This window comes from Anas platyrhynchos, chromosome 1 (genome assembly GCF_047663525.1).
Source record: "Anas platyrhynchos isolate ZD024472 breed Pekin duck chromosome 1, IASCAAS_PekinDuck_T2T, whole genome shotgun sequence".
In the NCBI taxonomy this organism is placed as follows: domain Eukaryota; kingdom Metazoa; phylum Chordata; class Aves; order Anseriformes; family Anatidae; genus Anas; species Anas platyrhynchos.
This window is the reverse complement of record NC_092587.1, coordinates 89354972-89379247: the sequence shown is the minus strand read 5'-3', so window position 1 is coordinate 89379247 and position 24276 is coordinate 89354972. Positions and strand designations below refer to the sequence as shown.

Sequence of the window (24276 nt, the reverse complement as noted above, 5' to 3'; positions counted from 1 at the left end):
AAAATAGGCTTACCCATAAATCCTCCTTTGGCAATGCTTACATACTCTTTATTTTTCTGCAACAGAAAAGACATTTTTGGTTAAAGCAAAAAATCTGTGGATTGAGTCTTGCAAGCACAGTAAGGAAACACAGGCATGTTAAAAAAAAAAAAAAGACTAAAATTTGAGTAGTATTAAAACAGTTAAGATCTGAAGGGGATAATATTTTGTCATTTAATATCACTGATACGTACAGACACTTTATTTCAACTATTAATATCAAAAGCAATTCAGTTTTACCTGTAAGAAGTGTGCTAGCACCATGTTCATATACATATCTTCTTCTTCCCTGCCACTTCCCATGAAGCAGAGATGTTCCCCACCAGCTATAGAGCCAGACTCAATGGACTGTTTTTGTGCTTCCAATAGTGATTTTACAGACTGTGCAAACTCTGATGGGTTTTGAAGCATCTGTGGAATGCACAAACAAAATCATCTGCTTAACACTAAAGATACAAACTTTGAAAGTGGTTATAATTTGTTGAACACAAAAAATGCAACATCAGCACTTCACAAGACAGACACACACATGTACACACACCAGACAGCTTGTCTCGGACCTCACATTATATAAAGAACATGAAGAATGGTCCTTTTCTTCCTCACTGCTCTCCCCAGCAAAGAAATACAGCTTACATTTGATAGCTTATTTTTACAGACACCAAATAATGGTGGAAAAAATGTCTTTGCAACTTTAATGTTGCAGTAAGTTGGCAATATGGCAGAGACTGATTTCTGTATTTGCATATGTCCAAGTATGACAATTCCAAATTTTGTCATTTTGGAACTAGAATTTCTAGTTGCCGGTATGGTTCTACTCTTGTCTCCCTGCAAAGTTTGCTTTAATTGATATTTGGAAAAAAGCTGACAATTAGAAGCACAAGGAAACACCTGGAGTCCTCAGTACTCCCAAAAAGTTAAGGCTGTGGTTTCCTGAAGGCCTATTATGCATGCAAACACAATGAGCTACTACACAAAAAAAGATGAAGGAACACAGACGTTCTAAATACATCTGAAATTTCAGCCTATTCCTTTGGGGAAGGCAATTAATTGAATTAATGAGGAAATGTTGACCTGTAACTGGATTTGAGGGGGGGAAAAGTCCCTGTTACCCAGCTTTTACATGGATTACATTTTGAAATACAGAGTAACAAGCTATCCATCAGTAATTTAGCCTGAATTTTAACTGGAATTTTTCTAGAACCAAATAATGGCGCTTTATTACTTAGGGGCTAAATCTCATTGCATCCTCCACCTAAAACTACCTATAAACAAGACTGAAAACTTGTCAGGATTTTGTTTTTTCTCATATATTAGTAAGTCTTTCTAACTATTAAATAATTTCTAATGATTATTATTACATGTACTTTATTGAATCTGATGTTCATTCAAGTCTAGAAGAAGGACCCCCCCACACATACTGCAGGGTTTTTTCCTAAGTAGTTTTTAATCTAGGTTAAAAACTTAAACATTACATAATTATACTTGTGCAAATAACACTGAATAATACAGCATTTTAACTAAAGAGATAAAGGGGCAGGACTGAGCCTATTAACTGAGAAAGTTTAAAAAAAATGAAAAACAACAACAAAAAAAAACTTTTATCACATATATACAGAGAAATCATTCCAAGCAGCACCTATAAACTGTTTGAAATTAAATAAAAAAGAGGGTTAATCTCGAATTGAAGATTCTGGTACACCGGTACACAGCTGAAGGATAGGCAACTTGTGAGAAAAATTACTGTAGAAGTATGATTAAATGTTCAATTAGGAATTCATAAATCAAATGGAAACTAGAGCAGAATATTTAATGAAGTAATTAGTCCATAGTACACCTCAGTCCCAAGATCAATGCAATTCCTCTCTCACACTGTACTGCCAAGATTTCCAAGGAGCATCTAAATAATTTTCAGGATATATGCTCCTTACAACCAGGCCACTATAATGCCAATAAAAGATGATTCCTCCAAGCAATGTCTAGACTTTAGCTTCTATGGGTTTCCAGTTCTAACTGGAGATCAAGAAGTCTGAAATCTCACATTCTAATGTCACAAAGGATTAAAGTTCTCAGTAAAATGATGGTTCCACCAACTGCCTTTAGAAAAGCTAACTTTTGAAGCCTCATCATCACAGTTGCATGGACAAGTCATTTTTTCAAGACTGACATTCCTCTTTCCTTCTACTTAACTCAAAAACCAGTAGAACAATAAAAAGCATACAAACCAAATCAGAGTCTAAATGAAATGCTGTTGATAAGTGCCCGGCATTGTATTGTTCGGCAGGACGACAATCCACTACGAAGAATCTTACTCCTTCCTGAAAAAGAAAGATTTTGCCCCAAATTTTAAAATCATGTAATTAGTGATATGAAAGCACATAATTCAACTACATTTGAGTAGTAATTCCAATGGTACAGGAACCCCTCAGAGGGGCTAACAGCTATCAGCAAATCGTATTTTGAGTATTCCATACTACTGTTAGCACGTCACCAACAGTGTTTTAATAATCATTTCCCATTAACACATTAACTTACAAATCAGAAAGTATCACCAGGTACAGTACATACTGCAATTATTTCACCTCTACTGATAAGAAATATAGTGGGTACAAGAGTATGCATCAACAATACAAGAAGAGACAGCTTTGAAGTCCCAATCTAACAGTCCAATACTACTCAGCACAACACAGAAGATTAGATTTACATCCCACTAATTTAAACAGGGTATAAACTCATGCTTAACTATACTTGGACTAGGTAAAGAAATACACATGAGGAGCTGGAGCCTAGATACTGCTACGGAAACACTGTAATCTAGCTACAGTATTATTCATATATTGGTCTTAAAAACTGTAAATGAAGTCCTTGCATCTAAGCATATCTTCAATGAACTACCACAGAAATAGTTTGAAACCATTTTTCATTTGTTTTTCTAAACTGTTCATTGACAAAAGGTCGATACTTCATAATGGCATTTTTCTCAAAGGTACAGAGAAGTGGGTTTTAAATTTTCCTCTGTAATAGCTACATCTGGAAAGGAATTCAAATCAGTGAGATACTTCTTCAAGCTCCTACCCATAAGGCCTAAATCAGCTGTATTAAGTTCCCTTTTGCTGTAGCTCAAGTTGCTACAGTACAGAGGTACTGCAGTCAACAGATAATTTACAAGAGAGACAACTTCAATACAAGAACACTCTTCCCTGAAATATTTATCTGTGTTGTTGGCACTTAGATGTGTTTTTGATACATGAAGAACTCAGGGATTATTTTCTTTTTCTAGAAGGTTAGAGAAAAGTAAATTATACTGACTCCTTGCTGCTGATTTGCTTGAAGAATCTCAGACACAGAAACTGCTAGACAGAGAGCCTGGCTCAAGTCTGTGTCATCATCTTCGAGGCCCAGTAAGCTGCTGCCAAAAAGACTGTGATTGTCCTAATAAGGCAAAAAAAAAAAAAAAGTTAAATGAAGCCATTGTCTTTAAACGTAAAGGCATAAAGTAAAAATATATTATCCATGTCAAAAACATTAAGCCTAATACACATGTGTTTTGTCCACAGTCATCAAATCTATTCCATGAATTCACCAAGGATTTCTTACGTAAGGACTTAAAGAACAGAACCTGTGATGATGACAGCTTTACTTCATGTAAGTGACTTTCTTTCTGTTTGCTGTTACAAGTACTGTGCAGCCTACTACAGGACAATTGTGTCAGTGTGGCATTTTTACTTTATCAGTTCTTACAAGAATTTGGTTTGAAAAACAACGTCATCAGTCATGAAAAATCAATACTGCAGGGAAGCTTCTTGCTAACAAGTTTCACGGGAGCTTTTAATTCAAAGATCCCAAATGTAAATGTCACAAGAATAATAATATGAAAAAGATGTTTAAAACATCACAATTAAATAGTCACTGAATTTACTGTCAGCAGGGGCTTAAAGTCACTAAAAAGAGGAGAATTTCAAAATTACTTTGTTATTACCTTTCTGAAAGAAGCCGGAGTTTTACTACAGTAATATTGCGCCAAAGAGAAGAGATCCTCTATATCCTCTAGCTCCAGATTGGCTGGTGAAGTTTCTAGGAATTCTGACATACACAAATGACATAAGTGCATCATTATTTCAAACACAGCAAAGAAGTAGTGTATCATATTGTAACTTAATTTTAATCTTTTTTTTTTTTTAAGTAAAGCTTAACATAATTTGTTTTGTTGACTAAACTTGAATGCCAACTTATTCTCTAGATAGCAGCAGAACATAAAGGAAATAACACTTATGCAACGGAAACCTGTGCTATTTGCCAGAAATTCAAGCCTTTAATGCAGAATTCTTTTTTACCACATTCCTACCTCTGCACAGTTTTAGCTTTCAGTTGTAATATTAAATCAGCTGCCTTCTGTAAAATGGGCTGACCAAAAGAACCCTCTAAAACAGAGTACTTATCAGTTGCACTGTTGTATGCCCAGGATAGTACAAAGGTGTAGTTCTGGAGTATACAGCAACAAAGCAAGCCCTAAGCAAAATCATTTTTGGCTATCAGTAGTTAGTTTATTAATTATATCATGTCATACCATGTAAAAAACAAAATACAAGGCAGTGAAACAGCTCACATGAATATTAGTTTAATTTCTATTAAAACAAAATAGGGGGCTTATAAAAAAGACAGAAAGAGACTTTATGCAAGGACCTGTAATGACAGGACAAGAGGGTAATGGTTCCTAACTGAAATAGGGTAGATTTACATTGGATCTAAGGAAGAAATTCTACACTATGAGAGTGATGAGGCACTGGAACAGGATGCCAAAGCATGCTCCATCCCTGGAAGTGCTCAAGGTCAGGCTGGGTGGGGCTTTGGTCAACCTGGTTTAGCGGGAGGTGTCCCTGCCCATGGCAGGGGAGTTGTAAATAGGCAATTTTTGAACTCATTTCCAACCAAAACTATCCTATGATTCTATGATCAGAGCAATGAATTAAGCCTCAATCGAGTTCATACAAAGATAATAATTTGGAAAATGTAACAAGTGCAGTATATTTAAAGAAAGATATGAAAGCTACTGCTTTGAGCTTGAAAACATGGTAATTGTTTCAACTGAGTACAAAACTAGGCATGGAAGTGCTAAAAGGAAATACAAGAAAAGAAAAGAGGGCAGATGTGACACAACACAAGAACAACAAAAAAGGAAATAGTAAGGGGACGTTATGACGAGAAAATCACAGTAAATAATTAAATGACAATTCAATTATTCAGTAAGAAGCATAATAAACAATGAGGACTATATTATATGATGAATATTTTACTAGAAGACGTATAAGTACTTACTTATCATTTCTTCTTTGTCTGATTCTTGTGCTAAGATAACGTCTCTGAAAACAGTAAAGTCACAAGGAAAGATTAAGATAGCAAAACCAAAATAAAATACAAGCAGATTAAAACTGTGTCAACAGAGGAAGTCTCAAAGAATGAACAATATACTTACTTTGCATTCACAAGGATGATTAACATTAAGAAGTAGATAAAGAATGGATCTGCTTGTTGTAGATAACCGTCCCATATTGCCTGAGTGACTTCAGCTGAACAGTAATATGAGAAAAGGCTCCCAAGCTAAAAATTTAGAAAATATTGTCAGAAGAAAAAAAAAGCTGTAACAAGGAATAATCTTATCAGAACAGCATTTTTAAGAGATACAAGCTAGCTAAAAGATAATAAAAGCAACAAAAACATGTTAAAATATACATTTGTACCACATATTAAAGGAATGCTCTTCCCTCACAGTATTTAGGGAAACATGCAGTAATGATTCAGGCTTTTCTGTGAATAAATCCTCCTAGTGTAAAAGCAAACTGAGCTGTACCATTGTATGCCCAGCAAATTCAACCAGAAATACAACAATCGGGCTGGAACGTCTCTTAGCTCACAGCCACTCCTCAATACTAATTGTATTATGCCAGATCATGTACAAGACAATAATAGAATACATTTACTCAACTAGATTAGCAAACAAAAGGCTACTGTAAACAGCATTCTCTCATTTTCACAGTAGAACCGAGCTACTTGAATATTGTTGCACATTAATTTGACAATGTGACTTACTTTGTATTACATTATGATTAGTTATGGCTGATTAATTGAACACTTGCAAGCAACGGAAAATTGCCATTACCATTTAACAAACTGTTTACCTGTTCTCATGTTTCCTTTTAAAAATACACCTTCTCTGATAGTGATGTTCAAAGTGGATAAAAGAAAAGCTATGAAGGTCCTTTCATACATCCTGTATAAAAGTTTGAATCGCACCTAATTCAAATGCATACCAGCTGTCTTCTCTGGGGAGTTACTGAGCTTTCTATTGCATTTAAATTTATATCAACAAAGTTACAGCTTTCAAAAGCTCAGTTAGCTGTTTTAAAACACCATCAGGGAATATTTCAATGCTTTTTGGTATACTTTTGTAATAAAAGGTAAGAAGATTTTTCCAGCTCTGCATCGAACACTACTGAAGACAGTATATCCCTGAACAATGAGACGACAAGTCTCTGAATATTGCTTATGCATTTCTACACATTAGAAGAATTTCTATAAAAAGTAAGTTTGTTTATAGATGAAACAACAATGAATTTTAATGTAATCTTAAGATATAAAGTGAGGTTTCAGATTGGTCTGTAACCTTGCACACCAAAGGGCTTGACATTCAGGTCGGCAACATCAATTTCCCTACCTCCTTTCAGAAGATTTCTTTACCTAATAAATCACTAATCTTTTAATAAAGACTCTAAAATAAGTTTGTATTTACTAAGGAAAAATATATAAAAATAGGCACACTCCATAGGAAAAAAGACCCAATTCCTCTTCTAAAGACTGATGACTGACAAAAGGCAGATTTTGAGAATATGGAAATTCTTCCTGCATTTAAATATTAAAATTGGTAGCAGCCCCCCAAAAAATCTTTTTAAACAAAAACAAAAATCAAAACTTGTAGTTCAGCAATTTATTTTAGTCATATATCCTTAACTGATAGCAAACGGAGTTCCAAAAAAAAATAAAAATAAAAAATTTCAAAGCCAGTGAGTAAGAAAGAAGAATCTAGAAGAGATCATGAGGTAATTACAAAGTCTTCCTTACTCGTTTACAATCTTTTTCTTTAAGCCTGTTCTGTAAGTACTGTAACGTGATTTTGTATGGTCTAATCATATACATGATTTTGTATATGCACTAAGTAGTACTGAAACATGAGAATTTTACTAAGTAGTACTGAAACATGAGAATTTGGCTACTTTATGTGTAGTCCTGCTACACAAACCTTTTTATTTAAAAAAAAAAAAAAAAAAACAACAACAAAAATACCTCCTTGAGGTAAGCATCTTACTAAGCATCTCCTCCTACTCAAGGCAGTTTTGAAATTTAAAGGAGAAGGAAAAGCGAAATTCTTGAAGAGCTGCAAAATATGTGTGTATATATATATATATATATATATATGTATACCTAGTACAGCGCTATACCTAATGCAATGGGCATTCTTAAAACAGTAAGCTGATTTTGAAAGACAAGTTAGGCTGATGTTTCTTCACATCTACAACCATATAACATCCCACTATAAAAACTAATGTCAAACATTATGGCTGCTTACTATCTTGAGTATGTCAGTTGCATTCCTACTTATTCCAAGCAGTTCCTAACATGAATGGCTCAATTAAAATCTAGTACAATACAAATGTGATATTTACAAGATCTTCTACCTTACATTATAAAACTGAAGACAAGAAAGCCTGCACTATATTTATATAAATGATTTATTTCAATTTATGCAGTTTTAATCTCTTGTACTACTCTTCCCTAAACTGGCAATGTGTACTTCAATTTAAAAGGAATTTATTTTTCATTATGTGTCCCTACTTTCACTTTATTACCCAGTTGAGCGCATATGAGTCTGGTGTCATCTTCTTGGTATCAAGAAAGGAGCAGAGTTCAGGCTCATGGTACTGAAGAAGCAGCCTAAATAGATGGAATGGTCTTCCCTTCAGAAAACAATCCCTGAAAGGCAGCAGTGAAAATAATCATGAAATCCCCCAACAAAATTTCATTTCTCAGACTTAAAGTAGCAATTTTTTATAGTGACAATGTAATTTCCAACATAGTCCTTTTAAATCACAGGGACTAATCTTAAAACCAGCATGCCTCATAACAGAAAAATGAAATGAAAACAAAACACCTACAAACAACAAAACCCCCACAATATTGAAAAGGCAGAAGAAAGAATTAAATACTTCTGTATTACATACTTTATCAAGTCCTAGCAGTATTGAAAAGATCTAAATATCAAAATAAGGCTAGCATAGTATCAATGTTGTTAATTCAATAAGAATTAAAAAACAATTCTGAAGAGGCAAAAGAATTTTAAAAGACGGTCATTTCACATGTGAGTAACAATTAAAGGTCAACTCATCAAGCAGGAAATAAAGGAGTATTTAAAATGAATAAACAGCTGTTTGTAACACATTAAGAACATATCTCAAGTGCTTAAAAACTTAAGCTTATGTGAAATTTGACACACCAATTTCCAAACACAGTTATCAACCTAACTTTCTTAAACAACGGTAAGCCTATATGGGTGAATGGGAAATATTCACGGTAAATTATGTGGAGATTCTTCTTGAGATTATCACATGAACTCTGACTTCCCATTAAATTAACAGGACAAAAAGGACAAAAAGAAGAATAATGTTCTAGTACTAAATTTAGCATAAGATTCTAGAGTTGCAAATTACTTTTTGTTTGAATGGTTAATATGGTAAATTATTCAGATCCGTCTGTAATTCTTTCCTACCTATTAACATCAGGAAGAGATATATATCCAAAAATAACTTCTGACATTTCTACTGATAGCAGAGCAACACTACTAAGACATTTTCCTCAACTGTTTTGCTCAGTAATTTTTAATTTTTTTTCCTTCTGGTACCTACCATTGTAATCAACTCTTAATAGCATACCCAGTTGGGGGGAAAAAAAGAAAAAAAAAAACAACAACAGTTCACAGTGCACAATAGTTTTTAAATTAGGAAATAACTAACAGTATGAACACAGTTTGAGTCATGTGCCAGGGCTGACAAACATTTCCTGTCACAACACCAAACGTGCACATTTCATACTATGCCCAGGTACCCAGAAGCTGGGCCAGAGCCTCCACTCCAGTAAATTAGGCTAAAAACTTTAATTACAGACTGTCTGCATATTATTTCACAAAGTCTTAATTGTGAGGTGCACTCTAGCCCCACTAGTGTGTCACAGGGACACTCTGACATAAATGAAGTTTTTACCAAGAATGCCAACAGAACAGCATTAAATGCTCCAATTTCTTTTCATTAAAAAAAATATCTAACATTTCTTAAAAATAATCATAGAATCATAGAATCATAGAATATCCTGAGTTGGAAGGGACCCTTAAGGATCATCAAGTCCAACTCTTGACACCGCACAGGTCTACCCAAAAGTTCAGACCATGTGACTAAGCGCACAGTCCAATCTCTTCTTAAATTCAGTCAGGCTCGGTGCAGTGACCACTTCCCTGGGGAGCCTGTTCCAGTAATGAAAGCAGCAGATAGTATGTATGCACTGAATTTCAGTCCACAACTCACTGAAACACATGTATAATACCAACTACTTCCTCTAAAGGGATTTTCAGAAACTTAGCGTTTATGAAGTACTTTGAAGCAACAGGTATAGAAGCATTTTAGATATTAAAAATGCAAAGAATGGAAAAGGAATTAAAAATTGTTTTCACATAATACATAGGTGGGACTGATATTAAACAATTATTTTTGATTTTGTATGAAATGACCGTTCTTCTTTAAGAAGTGTATTAAATCTATATCAATCACACAATAACTCTTGACATCCTAAAACTTCTGAATTATTTGCTGGACTTAAAACCAACAGATTGAAAAATGGTTTGATTTATCATCATATGAAGGAATCTGACAACCTTCCTACAAACAGTGCTTTTATAGTGCTACTCTAGCCTATACTAACCAACACATCCATTCACAAAATACTTTTAATGCCATTAAAAACAGCACACAGGCGGAAGAAGGAGTTTTACCTTGGAATGAATTTATTCATGATAGCATAAAAGCAGTTGTACAAATCACTGCGTGGTAATCGAAGGAGCACCAGAGGTTTGAGGAGATGTATCCAGCCAAGGCAAGAATTGTATTTAACATTGCGTGATTTACAGTAAAAAGTAATAACAGACTCAATATCCAAAAGCAGTACTGACTTCTCGTCTTCTGGCACGGACAACCGGTCTGAAATAAACATAGCAATATAAACCATCTTAAGAGCTTCCCAAAGAAAGTGAGTAAGATTAATTCAGAGGACAACTGTACTGATACAGAGTTCCGTGCACTTGGGGAAAAAAAAAATACAACAGAACATCAACCAACAAAAAATCCAGCACCATGTATTGAATGTTTATAGAAAGCCATCCCAAAAGGCATCAAAATATGAGTGATTTTTTAACCTCAGTAGATTAAAGCATTTAATACCACAATAAAGCAGGATGAGAGAAGTTTAGATTTTCCAGAATCTACATGAAACAAAGGTAAAATTCTTTTAATTCTTCAACTCCTATTTGATGCGCTCAGCAAGTAACTTGCACACAACTCCACAACAAATTCATCTCAATTTCAACAGAGATCATCCCACAATGCATACCTTTCAATTCCTCATAAGCCCACTGATACGCAAATTCATTAAAATCAGCAGCTTGAAGTTAACAAGGCTTATAGTCTTAAATTTCAGCATTTACATTTGTCACATTTCAATAACTATTTTTAAGTTATTTTCTTAAGACTTTATATTTGGTTTGCTAGTATAAGAAGAAACTATTTGCTTGCTTACAAATAAATTTTAAATTAGATTTAGCACTCCTGCTAATCAGAAGATACACAGTAACTATGAGCATATAATATTTTATATAGTGTAGCGCATTGTTTTAAATTCTTACAAATTCTGTAAAGTACTGGAAAGGGTTAAGATGTTCCCTGTTTACTGACAGATTAATTCTAAATCCATGACTTGTATTAAGTTGCATTTGGATGAAAACTTGCACAACAATTTGGTACAGAAGCAGTTCCATAATTGAAGTAGCAAGCCAAACACTTCTTAAATACCATGATTTTTGAGTTGGATACATACACAAAGCTTCAGCTTTCATTACTTACAAAGCATCTTTCTACACAGGCTCTTACTTAAAATGCTGGCAATGCTTCAGAAAAAGTACTGGCATCCACCTCAGTTGAGGCACTGAATCTAAGACATCTGAAATATGTCAACACTGTACTGCAAATTACGCTTTCTTTCATATGAAGGAATTGCTTCTGATGATAAATGGATTGTAGCTTACTTGCAGTATAAATATATGTGCATATATTATATGGACTGTAGTGAAACCAGACTTTTGTGTAAGTTCATACAATTTTCAGTTTAATACTAAACACATATATTTAGATTTTTATGAAAAATCAACTATTATATAATTCATAAGTTTATTTAATTTAGAAATGTATGTTCTGATCCAGATTACGTCACTTTTGCTATTGCTAAACTAACATATATTAGAAAAAATATGGCAATAAAGAGGGGAATAAGGAGAAATAATGGCATGGAGAGACTGAAGTGCCTAGCTTTACACGGTACGAATAGTAATTGTCGTTTTACCATTTTTCTGAAGAGATGGTATAATTTGACAAAACGGGAAATCCTTTCTTCTCTTTCCTTTACATGACAGGCAGGGAAGGAAAATAAGTTGTACTAGATTTTAGAGCTAGGCAAAGTACAACTGTATATTCAAAGTGGTATGTTTGTACGTATGCATGCTTGCATGTATGCGTGCAGGAACTTCATTCTCTGCCTTAACTTTCAATTCTGCAACAATAAATTAAAAACATGGCAGATAATAAAATGGAAGATTCTCTAATTGATACCATAGGACAAAGTATCCTTACTAATGAGTCACCACTGCCTCCATCACTTAATCATTGATACTACCACTGTTGCAAGGTATCAGGGATTTGGCCACTTTTATGATAAACTTCCAACCAGATCATGAGGCAGCTCCTTACAGCATGCTGGAGTACTATTTCCAATGTGTTGGCAGTACCCTGCTTTCACAAAATCAACCTTTCATTTCTGCTGAAAATGCTACTAAAAAATCCCTCTTTCTAAAAAATGGCTTATTAAGTCCAAAATGTTCAGTATGTTTCTTTTAGAGGTTATACGCATTTTTGTGCTACACCAGCTTTTCAGATTAAATACTGGACATTGGACAATTAAAAACTTGAAGAATACCATAAAAAGAATCACATGGTTAGAAGACAGACCTTGGAAAAAACATCATTTTTTTTTTCAAACTCCTGGAGCTTTCTTTGCATTGGACTCTGTCCATGCAAGCTATCACTTACAAGTTAATACTTTAAAATTCCATGACATCATCCATCTCAGTGTTGGAGTAGATAAGATACTCTTTCCTTATGATTTCTTGCTAATTTTCTGTGCTCTCTCATCTTCCTCCAAAATGTAAACATCATTCAGGTTATTTAATTCAAATAACAAAGCCCTAAGACAACTGAGAGTACAGAAGTTTTCACAAAGGTGATCTAAATGTAACGGAACTTACCAATTAGCTCTTGGCAATCCTTATGAATTACACTCTGTTCTGGCAGATCTAAACAGCCGTCCCATGATGCCAGGCTGTCCCCCTTTCCTACAACATTAAGTGCAATCTGAAAACAAAAATAAAAAACACATTTCAGTGTTTTCCTTTATTAGTTACTCAGTTATTGAGCTCACTAAAGAACAAACGCTCTAAAACTTAATCAACATACTTGCATGTTAAAACAATATGACATGAACAAGTCGGCTTTCCCATGGAGATGCCTGATAATTAAATCATTCACCTCAAATCAAACACCACCTCAGGTATTTTGTAGTTTTTGATTTAAGCTCATATTTACCTTCCAGACTTTGGCCCTCAGATCATCAGGCAATCGCCTTCCTTGAATGATATTTCTCACAGTTTCAAGATCACAGCCTCCTTCTTCCAGAGCTTCTGCAAGATCTTTTTCCCTACAATAATGATATGTACAGGGTTTATTTAAAAAAAATAATTACACAATATTTTTAAATCTTTATCTATTAAATTGATATAGACCAGGGGCTACTATCAGGCAAAAAGACAATTTCCCAGTTACTGGCAAAAAAAATATTATATATATATATATGTATATTTGCAAGATTGTGTTTACTCCTTTATTTTTAAGGCTGCTTGTTCAACTTCTAATTCCATTCAGTTTCCATAGGGGAGAAAATAAGCTCAGCTCAGATTTTTATTTTCATGAAGTGACAATGTTGCAAAAGGCATCATAAAAATGCAAATTTAATGTTAGTTTACAAGGTAAGAGAGAGACAGCAAACTTTCACTCACATACACACAGTGCGCTCAAAGCAAACACTACACATAAATTAGATGGCAAAGGTCTTTTAAATGCATTATTAAGGTACTAATAAACCTAGGAAATGGAAAACTCTTTTCAAAGATTTAGAACATTGAGTTTTGAATTCCACCTTTCCCAGAAATGGGAAAGGACCTTTCAATCAAACTCAGGTTTAACTGTACAGTTAATTATAAGTGTGAATGTGTGCATAAGACTGAAATAAAACATATACAAGCAACAGTGTAGAAAGTAGAGAAATACACAAATTCACGAGACAGTCAAGGAGTAATGATACTTTAGTTGCTGTAGTAAGACAGCAGATGTTACTATGCATTACAGATAAGAAGGTATGCATTCAGAAATTGCTACTTTACAATCTGATAGCTTCTGCAGACTGTTCCATGCTGTCAGTAATGAGAGAACCACAGCTGTTGATTTGAGGAATTTCAGTATGATGGAGCAGAGCAGTGTCAAAACACCGGGTTCACTGGAAAAATAGCAACGGCAGAGATATATAGGTCCCTTAGGCAGAACTTCTCCCTTACTGTGTATCTTAACTGCTCTCTCTTAGCTCTGACACATGCCTTAAGAATGACGCTGTGTCATACACCTGAGGAATCGAACACACCCAGGAGGTTAAGAGCCACAGCAAAACACAGAACAGGACTGCTTATTCAGGACAGATAGTCAAGTATAAAGACTCATTCCCTGTGAACAACATGTCCTTATACACGTGGCAGAACATTGTGAAGCGTTATCAGTGCAACTCTCCATTACCCCAGGTGCTCTGTACTGCGTAGCCAATTCCAAATACCCACAGAAAAAGCTCAGTCTCCTTCTTTAATTTGCATATAACCACAACAAACTGAGATTCCTTGCTATAAATCTTCTTGAGTTCGGTCTCTTGAAAGCTCAACACACAAAATTCTAATTTTCTAAGTACCACCCTTTTTGATAAGCAGATTAAGCCCTCAATCCTAAAAGAACATATGCATATACTTGACAACAACCAACCAGCCAGCATCACTTAAGACTTCTCAAAGTATTTATAAGGTTAAAGAGTAAACAGTTTCCTTCCAGTTATCAGCCAGTTTCTTTTCCAGCACTTTAAACCATATTTCCAATATACACTGGGGTACAACTAACAGTCCATTTTCTTCAAGTAATTTTTACTAATTTGGTTGAAAGAAAAAAGTTTACAAAAGAAGTTTACAAAAAGACTGACTTGCCTAATTTTCTATTCTAGTTTTCAAAATAAAATCCCAAAGCCAAATTATTATAGAACTACAGAATGCACAGGAAAATAGCTGATTCCCGATACAGAAACCAGAGGTAAAAATACACAAGCACACTTGCACATCCATCACCTATCCCACTGCCTGATGGTGTATGTAACAATTAGCACTGGAAAAATTAAATAACCAGATCAGTTCATCCTTAATACAAATCAAGGATTTCCAGGACATTTACACAAAAAGACTTAGCATTCTGCAGAACCTGATGAACTCTGAGATGTTCTAACATCAAGATTACCTTCAACACGCTATCTGCAAATGCGTGCTTCCTCTAGTTGCTTGATAATACTTTATCATTTGCAAAGTCTTCATAAGTATTTCCATTAGCAATACCCTTTGACTTTACTATTTCATGTTAAAAAGCAAGAAACTCATATGCTCATCTCTCACATTAAGGTGTTTTATTAACATTGAGCTAAATGAAGCAACAGCAGGGAAAAAAAAAAAAAAAAGTATCATTCTATCATGATTCAATTAGCTATTCTTTTTCGTTGTCAAATCCCAAGACTGTTCAGAGGCTATGAGGAATACTCTTCTAATAAAAATTCTATTCAGGCTATCTGGCAAAGTATTGTGAAAATGATTTTGATACTTTAACACATGTCCACCGGCTGTGTTTTAGCTTATTTCACTCAGTGTTGTGCTATAAATGTTCCAGCAAACTGCTGGCAGTCTGGATCCTTCTCTTTAATGAATACCAGCTAGGAAGCTTTCTGTTTACACAGACAAAAACTTCCTACAGTTACTCTGGAAAGAATGTAGTACTTCTCTTTATAGGTAAACTCTCCCCAGCCCGAATGTCCTAACTTTATGCTCTACCATGGCTCCACTGCCACGTTCCTAGAAGCTATTCAAGCTTTGGTTAAAATGAGTATAATCCCAGCCTACACCTCAGCTGTGGCCCGAAAGATATAATTCTCTCAAGACATGTTACTTCAAATGCTGTAACTCACAATATTGCTAGTAGTATATCTGGAGTAAATTTCCATACTACAGAAGGATCTCTGAAATTCAAGCCAGTGGTCAGCAACCTTAACAAATATTCTTAAGTGTTTTATTTTATTTTTTTTTGGTTTTGTTTTTAGTTAAAGCACGTATGATGTGAGAGAGAGAGTCAGAAGCAACAAAAATTGATCAACTGCTAGGTCTTCAGTTTCAGCCTTTTTTTTAAGTATTGTTTACTTCATTTATATACAGCCATGAAGTGCTTGGTAATAACCACTTACTAATGAAGGGATTAAGTAATTGTGGGGGTGTGAATAGCAGGGAAAAGACAGTAGGAGTTTCAAGAAACCACAAATACACAGGAAAAAAACACAGTATTTAGAAATCTATAATCATTCAGTAGATGACAATGCTTGGAATGTACCTGCTAAAGTCCATTACTTCTATGCTTGGGGTTTATGTGGCAAGGGTTTGGTACTGGGGGACTGCAGGGGTGGCCTCTGTGAGCAGAGCCCAGCAGCTGCCCCATGTCAGATCAGAGCCAGCTCCAGCCAGCTCCAAAAGGGACCTGCTGCTGGCCAGAGTGACACTTGTTGGGCCTCTGAGAGAGCAGAGTTAAGGAAGGGAAAGAAGGGAAAGAACTGCTGGGCAACAGCAGCTGGGAGAGGGGTGAGAACCCACGCTGTGGCCCCCCAAGTGAGCGCAGCAGGAAGGCAGGAGGTGCTCCAGGCAGGCAGCAGCAGTTCCCCTGCGACCTGTGGAGAGGCCCCTGGTGGAGCAGGCTGTCCCCCTGCAGCCCATGGGTCCCACATGGAGCAGATATCCATGCTGCAGCCCGTGGAGAGGAGCCCACACAGAAGCATGGAGTCTGGGGAGAGCTGCCACCCATGGGGGACCCGTGCTGGATCAGTTTGCTCCTGGGGGATGGACCCTGTGGTACAGAGCCGTGTGGGAGCAGTTCTTGAAGAGCTGCTGCCCTTAGGATCAGTTTGGGAAGGACGGCATCCCATGGGAGGGACCCCACGTGGAGCAGGAGTAGGGAGTGACCGTGAGGAAGCGGCGGAGATGAAGCGTTAGGGACTGACCGCAGCCCCCATTCCCCGTTCCTCTCTGCTGCTTGGGGGAAAGATGTAGAAGAGGGTGAATGGAGAAGAAAGTGGTTTTAGTTTGCTTTTAGATTCTCACTGTTCTAATGTGCTGGTCATAGGCAATAAATTATATTAATCTCTCCACGTTGAGTCCATTTTGCCTGTGACAGTAACTGGTGAGCCATTTCCCTGTCATTATGTCAACCCCTGAGCCCTTTTCCATCATATTTTCTCCTTCTCTTTGAGGAGAGGGAGTAAGAAAGTGGTTGTGGTGGAGTTTAGCTGCCCAGCAGGGTAATGCTCATTTGCTATTAGGAAATACAGATCCCTTTGATGTGTTTCTTCCAAGTCAAAACTCATTTTTGGAAGAAAATACTTCAAAAGCGTAAAGCTTGTGATGGGCACACTTCTAATAATAATTTATTGTTTTCACAACACAACAGGTGTTTTCTACATGTACCAAATTCATCACCTAGAATGAACTTATCACTCCAGAGTAAGATGATAGTCTTTTTTCCATATATGCTGAATATACTACCACACAGCTGTCATTAGAGATATTACTGATGGGACTAAAAGAAGGTTAAAACCGCTTCCCATATACAGACCATTCATTAGATACCTTGACACTTGAAAATATTCTTTGACTATTCACTCCCACATTCTGCAGGTCACAGGCTCACTGTAGCTGCTAGTGACACACTATCTAGTAGGCCACCGCTGTTTCCAGTGTAAGCAGTAGTATTTAGGCATGCATTTGCTAAACATCTTCACACATCAATCCTGTTTTCCTTAAATCAGAAGCAAGGCTACTATTGGATGAACTTTTACAGAATTTGATTATTTAATTTTTTTTAAGTGATACCATCTTGCCAGGAGGACCATCATAAACTTCAGTTTCTATAAACCCGTTGTGTCCTAGAATATCAAACACATTCAGCCTGCAAGTTTGCCTGCTATGAATATCAAAAATACACGGAAAGAGAAAGACAGGCACACATATAGCAATGCTGTTGTCACAACTACAAGGACTGACTGCAGATATCAATGTCAGTAGCAAAGTGGATGAATTTATTCTAATGCTTTTTTCCCCCTCAGAAATATATTTCCTATAACCTAGTTACTCTGATTCCTACATTTTGTTTATGGTCCTCTTTACTGGAAAGAAAGCCTCAACAAGAGCTATATTGAATTGAAAGTAATAAAGACTGCTCTCTATTGATAACAGCCTTCCAGCATCAAATACAATACTGCCAGGAATTAACTAAAATTAATTTTGAGAACATGCTAAATAGCTAAAAAGAAGTACTTAACAAGCAAAGTCTGACAGACTTTTCTCATTTTTAAATCAAAACTGTTGCTATCAAACTTCTTGCGCTCACTGATGAAAGCCAACAATGACATCTTTCAATAACTACACAAAAAGGTTTTCTTTCAATCGCATTGCGTAGTGGCAAATTTCTAGTTTCTGTCCAGGAAAACAAAACAGTCAGTATGAGTGTTTAACTCATCATTAGTTCGTATCCGCCCTCCTCTCCCAAATTACTAAAACCAGTATTGCATGTCAAGGTGACACAGGAAAAAGAAGGGTGTTTTATGCCAATAAACATGTCCAGATTCAAGGTGCTGTCACAGTCTCTGAAGACAGGATTACATCTGCCCTGGAATCCCTCTAAGGAACTGAATATAGGGCAAGGAATCAGAGCTGCCCTTTTGGTCTCAAGAGTTCAGGTGGATATACACATCGTTTTATGTTGCAGTTGTTTTCTTTTTAAACATGAAATGTTAGTGCAGAACACTATAGACTTTGATGCTATGATAACATAGCAATTTACATGCAAAAAAAAAAAAGCATCAAAATGATTAATGTTATACTTTAAAAAACAATTTCTGTTCCAGTGGCACCCAGCCATACATACACAAGACAGCAGTTTAAATCAATCAATAAAAAATCACTTAAGCTGGCTTTTAAAGAATAAGCAGAAACAAGAAGCCCTGTGAAGTTTCTAAACAAGCAATAAGGAATACAACTGTGCAGTTTATTCAGCAGATACAGCTCCAATAACAAGATTTGTGCTGGCATCCTGAAGTAGCCTTTAAGTGCGAACCGCTGGAACAGTTTCTGTGAGTTCTTAGAACATCTTCTATTTTCCTATTTTTAATGAATGCCTTGGAGCTTGCCTTTATGAGCAGGCTCAGCGTTCATCCCCAAGAGCTGCGTTTGCAGAACCAGCACGGACAAAGCACAGATCCCAGCTACATCTGCAAGCACATCATCGCGTGGTTTTTCCCCCACAGTGAGACAACACAGCACAGAGAAGGCTGTGCATGCTGAGCACAAAACTTTGAATCCTCCACGTAACAGCGCAGAAACAAAAGCATCAGTTTGGACACAGCCGCAAGCAGCAGGTCCGTAACGAAGCGCTGGAGAAGCGCCTATGCGGAGGGGACAAAGAGCAAGGCAGGGACACGGAACCACCGAAGGAACCCGCACGCACTGCAGGAATAATGCAGGAATGCAAGCAGCGGGGACACACAGGAGTGCAGATGCCGGGCTTAAACCGAAACTGGGTGAAATGCTGAAACTGGGTCCTGGGCACTCCCCGTGAGCCCACCCTACGCCCCGGCGGGGCAGGGGCCGGGATCCCCCCGCCGGCAGCCCAGCCCAGCCCGGCCCGGCCCGGCCCGGCCCAGCCCCGCAGCCCCCTGCCCACGCCCGGGGGGGCCTCCCCCTCGGTCCGACGGCCTCGCTTCCTCTGCGGCCCCGCCAAGCCGGTGGAGCCAGCCGGGCCGAGCCCCCCGGTGCGGGGCAGGGCGGGCGCGGCGCCGTTTGGCCGTGCCCGGAGCGGGCGGAGGGCCAGGAGCGGCTCCCCCCCCCCCCAGCTCACCAGCAGCCCGGCGGCGGCGCCTCTTCCCCTTCCGCCATGGTGCCGTGCCGTGCCGTGCCGTGCCGCCCCGCGCGGCCGTACAGCGCCCGGCTGCCCCTCCCGCTGTCGCCAAGTGAGGCCGCCGGCTGTAAAGCGCGGAAACCGGGCAAAGCTCTTCTCCCCCCCCCGCTAGGGGAGCGGCGCAGGCGCGAGCGCGCTCCCGCGTGGCGGTGCCGCCGTCATCTTCATCACCTTCATCCTCATCATCCTCATCATCCTCAGCGCCATGGGGGACGCGCTGGACGAGCCGTGGTGGGAGGCCGGGGCCCGCAGCAGCCCAGGTACGCCGCGGCAGGGTTAGGGCAGCCCCCTGCCCGCGCCCCCCGCCTCGCCCCCCCTCGGCGTGTAGCGCCCCGCTTTTCCCCTCTCGCTGATTTGTTTTTATTTATGTTTTTATTTTTATGTTCCCGTCCTGTTCCCTGCTCGCTGCCCGCGGGGATTTGCTGGTGATCTGCCCGAGCTCCGGCCCGTCAGAGCCGGGGCAGTCAGGGGGAGAAACGGCAACGCCAAGCATGAGCACTTGAGAAACTGCAGGAATTCACCCCAAAAAGTGGGTTTAAACGGGCTTACAGCACGCCAGCCTGTGCAGGGAGCTGCTTGCTGCAGGAGCCTCGTGCTGTGGGTTCGCAGGCTAGCAGTGCCCTGCGAATACTTAGCCTCTAAACTGGGTTTTATTCCCAACGGAGCGTGTTTGGTGTTGCTTAATGTGTGCTGGTACACGTAAGGGAGGTTAGTTGTGGTTCTGAAAGGCTTTGGAAGTAGTAAACCTGTAGTAGAGCCTGTGGTGGGAAAATACCTGTGGTACTTGAGGAGAGAGCATCACCCACGTGCTGGCTGGGGCATCTCCTATCCCCCTTGCCGTGTCATATAGCAAAAGGGCACTCATTTTCTCTAGTGATTTGTCTTTGGACTATGCTATTTGGGCTGATTTGTCTCTTTTCTTGATGATAAATATCTGTCTCTTACACCTGCCGTCTTAAATCAGTGGATCTTAAGGTGCTTTACAGAAAAGATATACAATACCCAAGTTCACTTTTTTCGTTGCATTCATAATGTGGAGATGTACATGTATTGTGGAAATCTAGGTAGGTCTAGGCAACTAAGAATTATTGTAAGAATATTAGTAGGAGTTGGGAGATATCTGTAGCTCTGGATAGACTCTAGGTGCTAAACCTTCCAGCATTTAGATTTCCTAGGTCGCCAACTTCCTGTGAAAAGGTACTTCGAGTATATTTTAAGAGAAATAACGTGTGTGTGTATATATATAATAAAGAGGGGTCATAAGCCTCTTGAGGCTTCTGAGCATTCCGTTTTTATTCTTAGTCTCATGTACGTTCCTGTTCCCATGGTAAATGCTGTAAGGGATTTAGGAGTCTGGAACAGAAAAGCTCCCAAAGAACCTATCTGATCATTCAGCTAACCAGAGGTTAACTTTGTTGTGGCTGGTTAGCTGGTATTTATTATTATTATTATTATTATTATTTATTGTTGACAGCTTTCTTTTAGAAACTTGATACAAATCAGAAATACATTTACTCACTTGAATGATGAACTTTTGACATGATGGGTAAAGCATCAGACTTTGAGATGAGACTGTGAATCCCAACTTTTACACGTATATACAACTCCTCAAGACTTTTGCAATTGCATTGTTGAGCCACTAAAATAATTCAGGTGAGGAAACACCTAGAGTTGTCTAAGCCAGCTTTTAGTGGTCTATGTTGTTTACTCCAAGAACATTCTGTGGATGCTTTACTTGTGATTGTGGGAGAATGTTGTGCAAACCATGTATATATATGTACCCTGCCGTCCAGATCCCACCCCTGTGAACTTGTTGACATGTTCTTTATGTGGAGCCTGCTGTATTAAGTCGACACAAGTCATCAGCAAATTAAGAAGAACATCTGTTATTTTTATTGTGTTACTGCTCCTCACGTACAACAGATTTAAAATCAAGTGTTCATTTGAACTGCATCTTTTGGACAGGGTTTACAAAGTCCACTGTAAGCAGAAATACAAGAATATAACTTTCCATTAGTGCTTTTGACAGATTTGATCATGTTTATTTCTGTAAAATATGAAATTAGTTTAAAAAAACTCTCCACCTTTGACCTATTTTAAAAAGTATCTCTGCCACAATGGTAGGTAGAAACAGAAGAATTTGAAATGCATACTTGAAATACTGACCTTTTGCCAAGTCCCTTAAGACTAGCCCTAGAATAAAACCTGACCAATGGAATATTCATCCGAATAACCTATCCCTCGTAAGTATCTTTGATTTTAGTGACTTGTACTTAGAAGATGCTGCTTAAAAGATGAAGTGTATGAAAAGTGTTCAGAGTTGCTTAAAGGGGAGGAAAATATGAGATACATATCCTAGTATATGGATATAAAAGTAATTCCTAATCTGCTTTTGTCCACATCATTAGAAATCATTAGTTCAGAGTCTGTAATAAAAATTGAAGGTAGTTACTCTCACTTTTGAGACGTGAATGTTTACCATTACCATGCTGTAGGTAGTTTATGGATGATTGAGTAAAAAACAAAACCAAACAAACAAAAAACCTGAAGGGATTATCCATCTATTTACCTTGCCACATGACACAAACCAACTTGCCAAATAACTCCTTCAGCAAACCTTTCGCTTTGAGAGATATGGAGAGGGTGGTTAGGGATTATTGTCTGTTTATTAGTTTTGTTTAGTGTTGCACATGTCCCAGGTCATGTAAATGCAGGGTTTCCTTCACTCACTTTGACCAGTTTATGCCACAACTACATCCATTACTGAATGTTATTTTTGTATTGCGTTCAGAACTGTACGGGAGAGGTTAAGGAATACTCGGGACTTTGTTTAGTCCTGGTGCAGGACGCTAGCTGTTTCCTTTTCTCTCCATGAACAGAAAGAGCCCTCTTCACAGCACTATAAACGTCCTTGTCTTGCCTGTAACCAGCGTGCCAAATCTCCTAAGTAGTTTGAGGGACAGATGTCTGTTGTCCAGAAGTTCTTCCAGTTACCTCTGTCTCTGTGACCACTCCTTGTCTTTCGTCCTCCCATGTGTAATTGCCTAATTGCCTCCCTTCATCCCATAAGACTATAGTATCCACTTGCCAGGTTTTTTATGTCCTTAAGAGCCTGTGTGGGTTGTGTCCCTTTTACGTAGAAATGAATTGTGTCATCCCAAGACAGAGCAAAAGATGGGGAAGCTATTTTACGTCAGCAGTACAAATAGGTGAGAAGTACAGCATGGTGCTATGGATGAGGAACTGACAGCACTTGAGGGGTTCTTCTGTGCTCTAAAGCAAAGGCTGCTATTGCAGGATTTAATTTCTTGTGCCAGAAGTTCTTGTTTTCTTTCAGTAGACAGGCAGTAAAGGCTGTCATTGATAAACAGCATCAATTTGTAATGTGGGATTTGCAGCTACTGAGGAGCAGACCGATCATTGTAGCACATTCTGTGAGAGTTTTGTGGGCTTGATTTGGAGCTGAGATCTGTTGGCGGATCTGCGTGTGGGGAGTTTTGTGTCTTTCCTTTGGCTCATACATGAGTTGCTGTCCCTTCAGACGAATGCTGTTCTCGTGCAGAAGCTCCTTCTCGTATCTCTCTGGTAAGCGTGCCAAGTCGACACCTGCTTTTTCAACACTGTTTTGCTTCTTCAAACATACACACACTTGTCCTGCAACTTGCAGAGCACCGAATAGGGTGCTTCTGTGAACTTTATGTGGATCTGAGCATATGTCACACGTAGCCTCAGAACTTTATCGCTACCTCCAGCTTTAGTGAATTACATTTGAAGGCTTCTTGATGAGTCTTTTTACAATTTCTGCTCTTTGCCACAAATGGGTCTCGTAGGGCACGTGCTGAAATAACTTTTCAGTAGTCTGATCTTTTTAAACCTTCCCTTTCTTAAGTACCCATGGAGAATTTCTTGTGGAACTGTTGAGGGAGGCATGGGTTTCTGTTGTGGGTTTGTAAAAATAGTCACGCAGGAGTGCTAATGTGGTGTACTGTCTCAGTGGCTAAGTTAAACTTTTAGCTGTGAAATAAAAGGGAGAGAAATTGGGTAACTGAATGCATCAAAATCTCTCTTTGCTTCAGCAAAACAGTCCCAATTCTGTCTGTGGTGCTGTGATCACTACCAGCTTTGGCTTTATTTAGGAATTAGGATTTGGCAGTTCTTAAAGAAAGACCTATGTGAAAGGAGCTTTCCCACAAATTATCAGTTGAGCCATTTAGACTGTTGGAATGCACTCTGTTAGGGGAAGAAGAACGAGGGAGACATTAATACCAGGGAAATAAATTAATTTTTATGTTCTAAAACAGTAACTCATGTTAGTTGGTATTACAGAATTCCTTGGGGGAGTTACTTACAATGATAGTATCTCGTTAGTTTTTTACTTTATAAAATGGAACAGTCAGGAATTTTCTTGTTAGAGCAACAATTGCTATTTTACACAAAATTGAAAACAACAAACCTGGAGCCTCTTCTGATGTTTTGA

At 38.1% G+C, this 24276-nt stretch overlaps 4 protein-coding genes across 10 annotated transcripts in view; 2 read left to right on the top strand and 2 right to left on the bottom strand.

The window, feature by feature from the left end:
• Window positions 1-19875, bottom strand: part of TBC1D23 (TBC1 domain family member 23) — a 31489-nt gene extending 11614 nt beyond the window's left edge. For both annotated transcript variants that reach the window (XM_027462663.3, XM_027462669.3), the window contains exons 1-12: window positions 19740-19875; window positions 13044-13155; window positions 12707-12812; window positions 10130-10334; window positions 7941-8064; window positions 5513-5637; window positions 5356-5399; window positions 4019-4122; window positions 3349-3471; window positions 2265-2357; window positions 280-450; window positions 14-56 (exon numbers count right to left, since the gene is read on the bottom strand). In XM_027462663.3, coding sequence (XP_027318464.2) covers window positions 14-56; window positions 280-450; window positions 2265-2357; window positions 3349-3471; window positions 4019-4122; window positions 5356-5399; window positions 5513-5637; window positions 7941-8064; window positions 10130-10334; window positions 12707-12812; window positions 13044-13155; window positions 19740-19777 — 1288 coding nt within the window. In that variant the 5' untranslated portion in view covers window positions 19778-19875. The remainder of the gene's footprint in view (window positions 1-13; window positions 57-279; window positions 451-2264; window positions 2358-3348; window positions 3472-4018; window positions 4123-5355; window positions 5400-5512; window positions 5638-7940; window positions 8065-10129; window positions 10335-12706; window positions 12813-13043; window positions 13156-19739) is intronic.
• The window catches only part of TOMM70 (translocase of outer mitochondrial membrane 70), a 287143-nt gene that overhangs the window by 49623 nt on the left and 213244 nt on the right, over window positions 1-24276 (top strand). For both annotated transcript variants that reach the window (XM_038175607.2, XM_072044665.1), the window contains exon 14: window positions 3597-3684. The gene's annotated coding sequence lies outside the window, so the exon portion shown is untranslated. The remainder of the gene's footprint in view (window positions 1-3596; window positions 3685-24276) is intronic.
• CMSS1 (cms1 ribosomal small subunit homolog) overlaps window positions 19776-24276 on the top strand; it is a 239064-nt gene continuing 234563 nt past the window's right edge. Inside the window, exon 1 of one of the 2 annotated variants that reach the window (XM_072023207.1) lies at window positions 19776-20059. In XM_072023207.1, coding sequence (XP_071879308.1) covers window positions 19776-20059 — 284 coding nt within the window. The remainder of the gene's footprint in view (window positions 20060-24276) is intronic. The other variant, XM_027462728.3, reaches the window with a different exon arrangement.
• The window catches only part of FILIP1L (filamin A interacting protein 1 like), an 81460-nt gene continuing 78853 nt past the window's right edge, over window positions 21670-24276 (bottom strand). For 2 of the 4 annotated variants that reach the window (XM_021276995.4, XM_027462646.3), the window contains one exon: window positions 21670-24029. In XM_021276995.4, coding sequence (XP_021132670.4) covers window positions 23939-24029 — 91 coding nt within the window. In that variant the 3' untranslated portion in view covers window positions 21670-23938. The remainder of the gene's footprint in view (window positions 24030-24276) is intronic. The other 2 variants (XM_021276996.4, XM_072044637.1) reach the window with 1 other exon arrangement.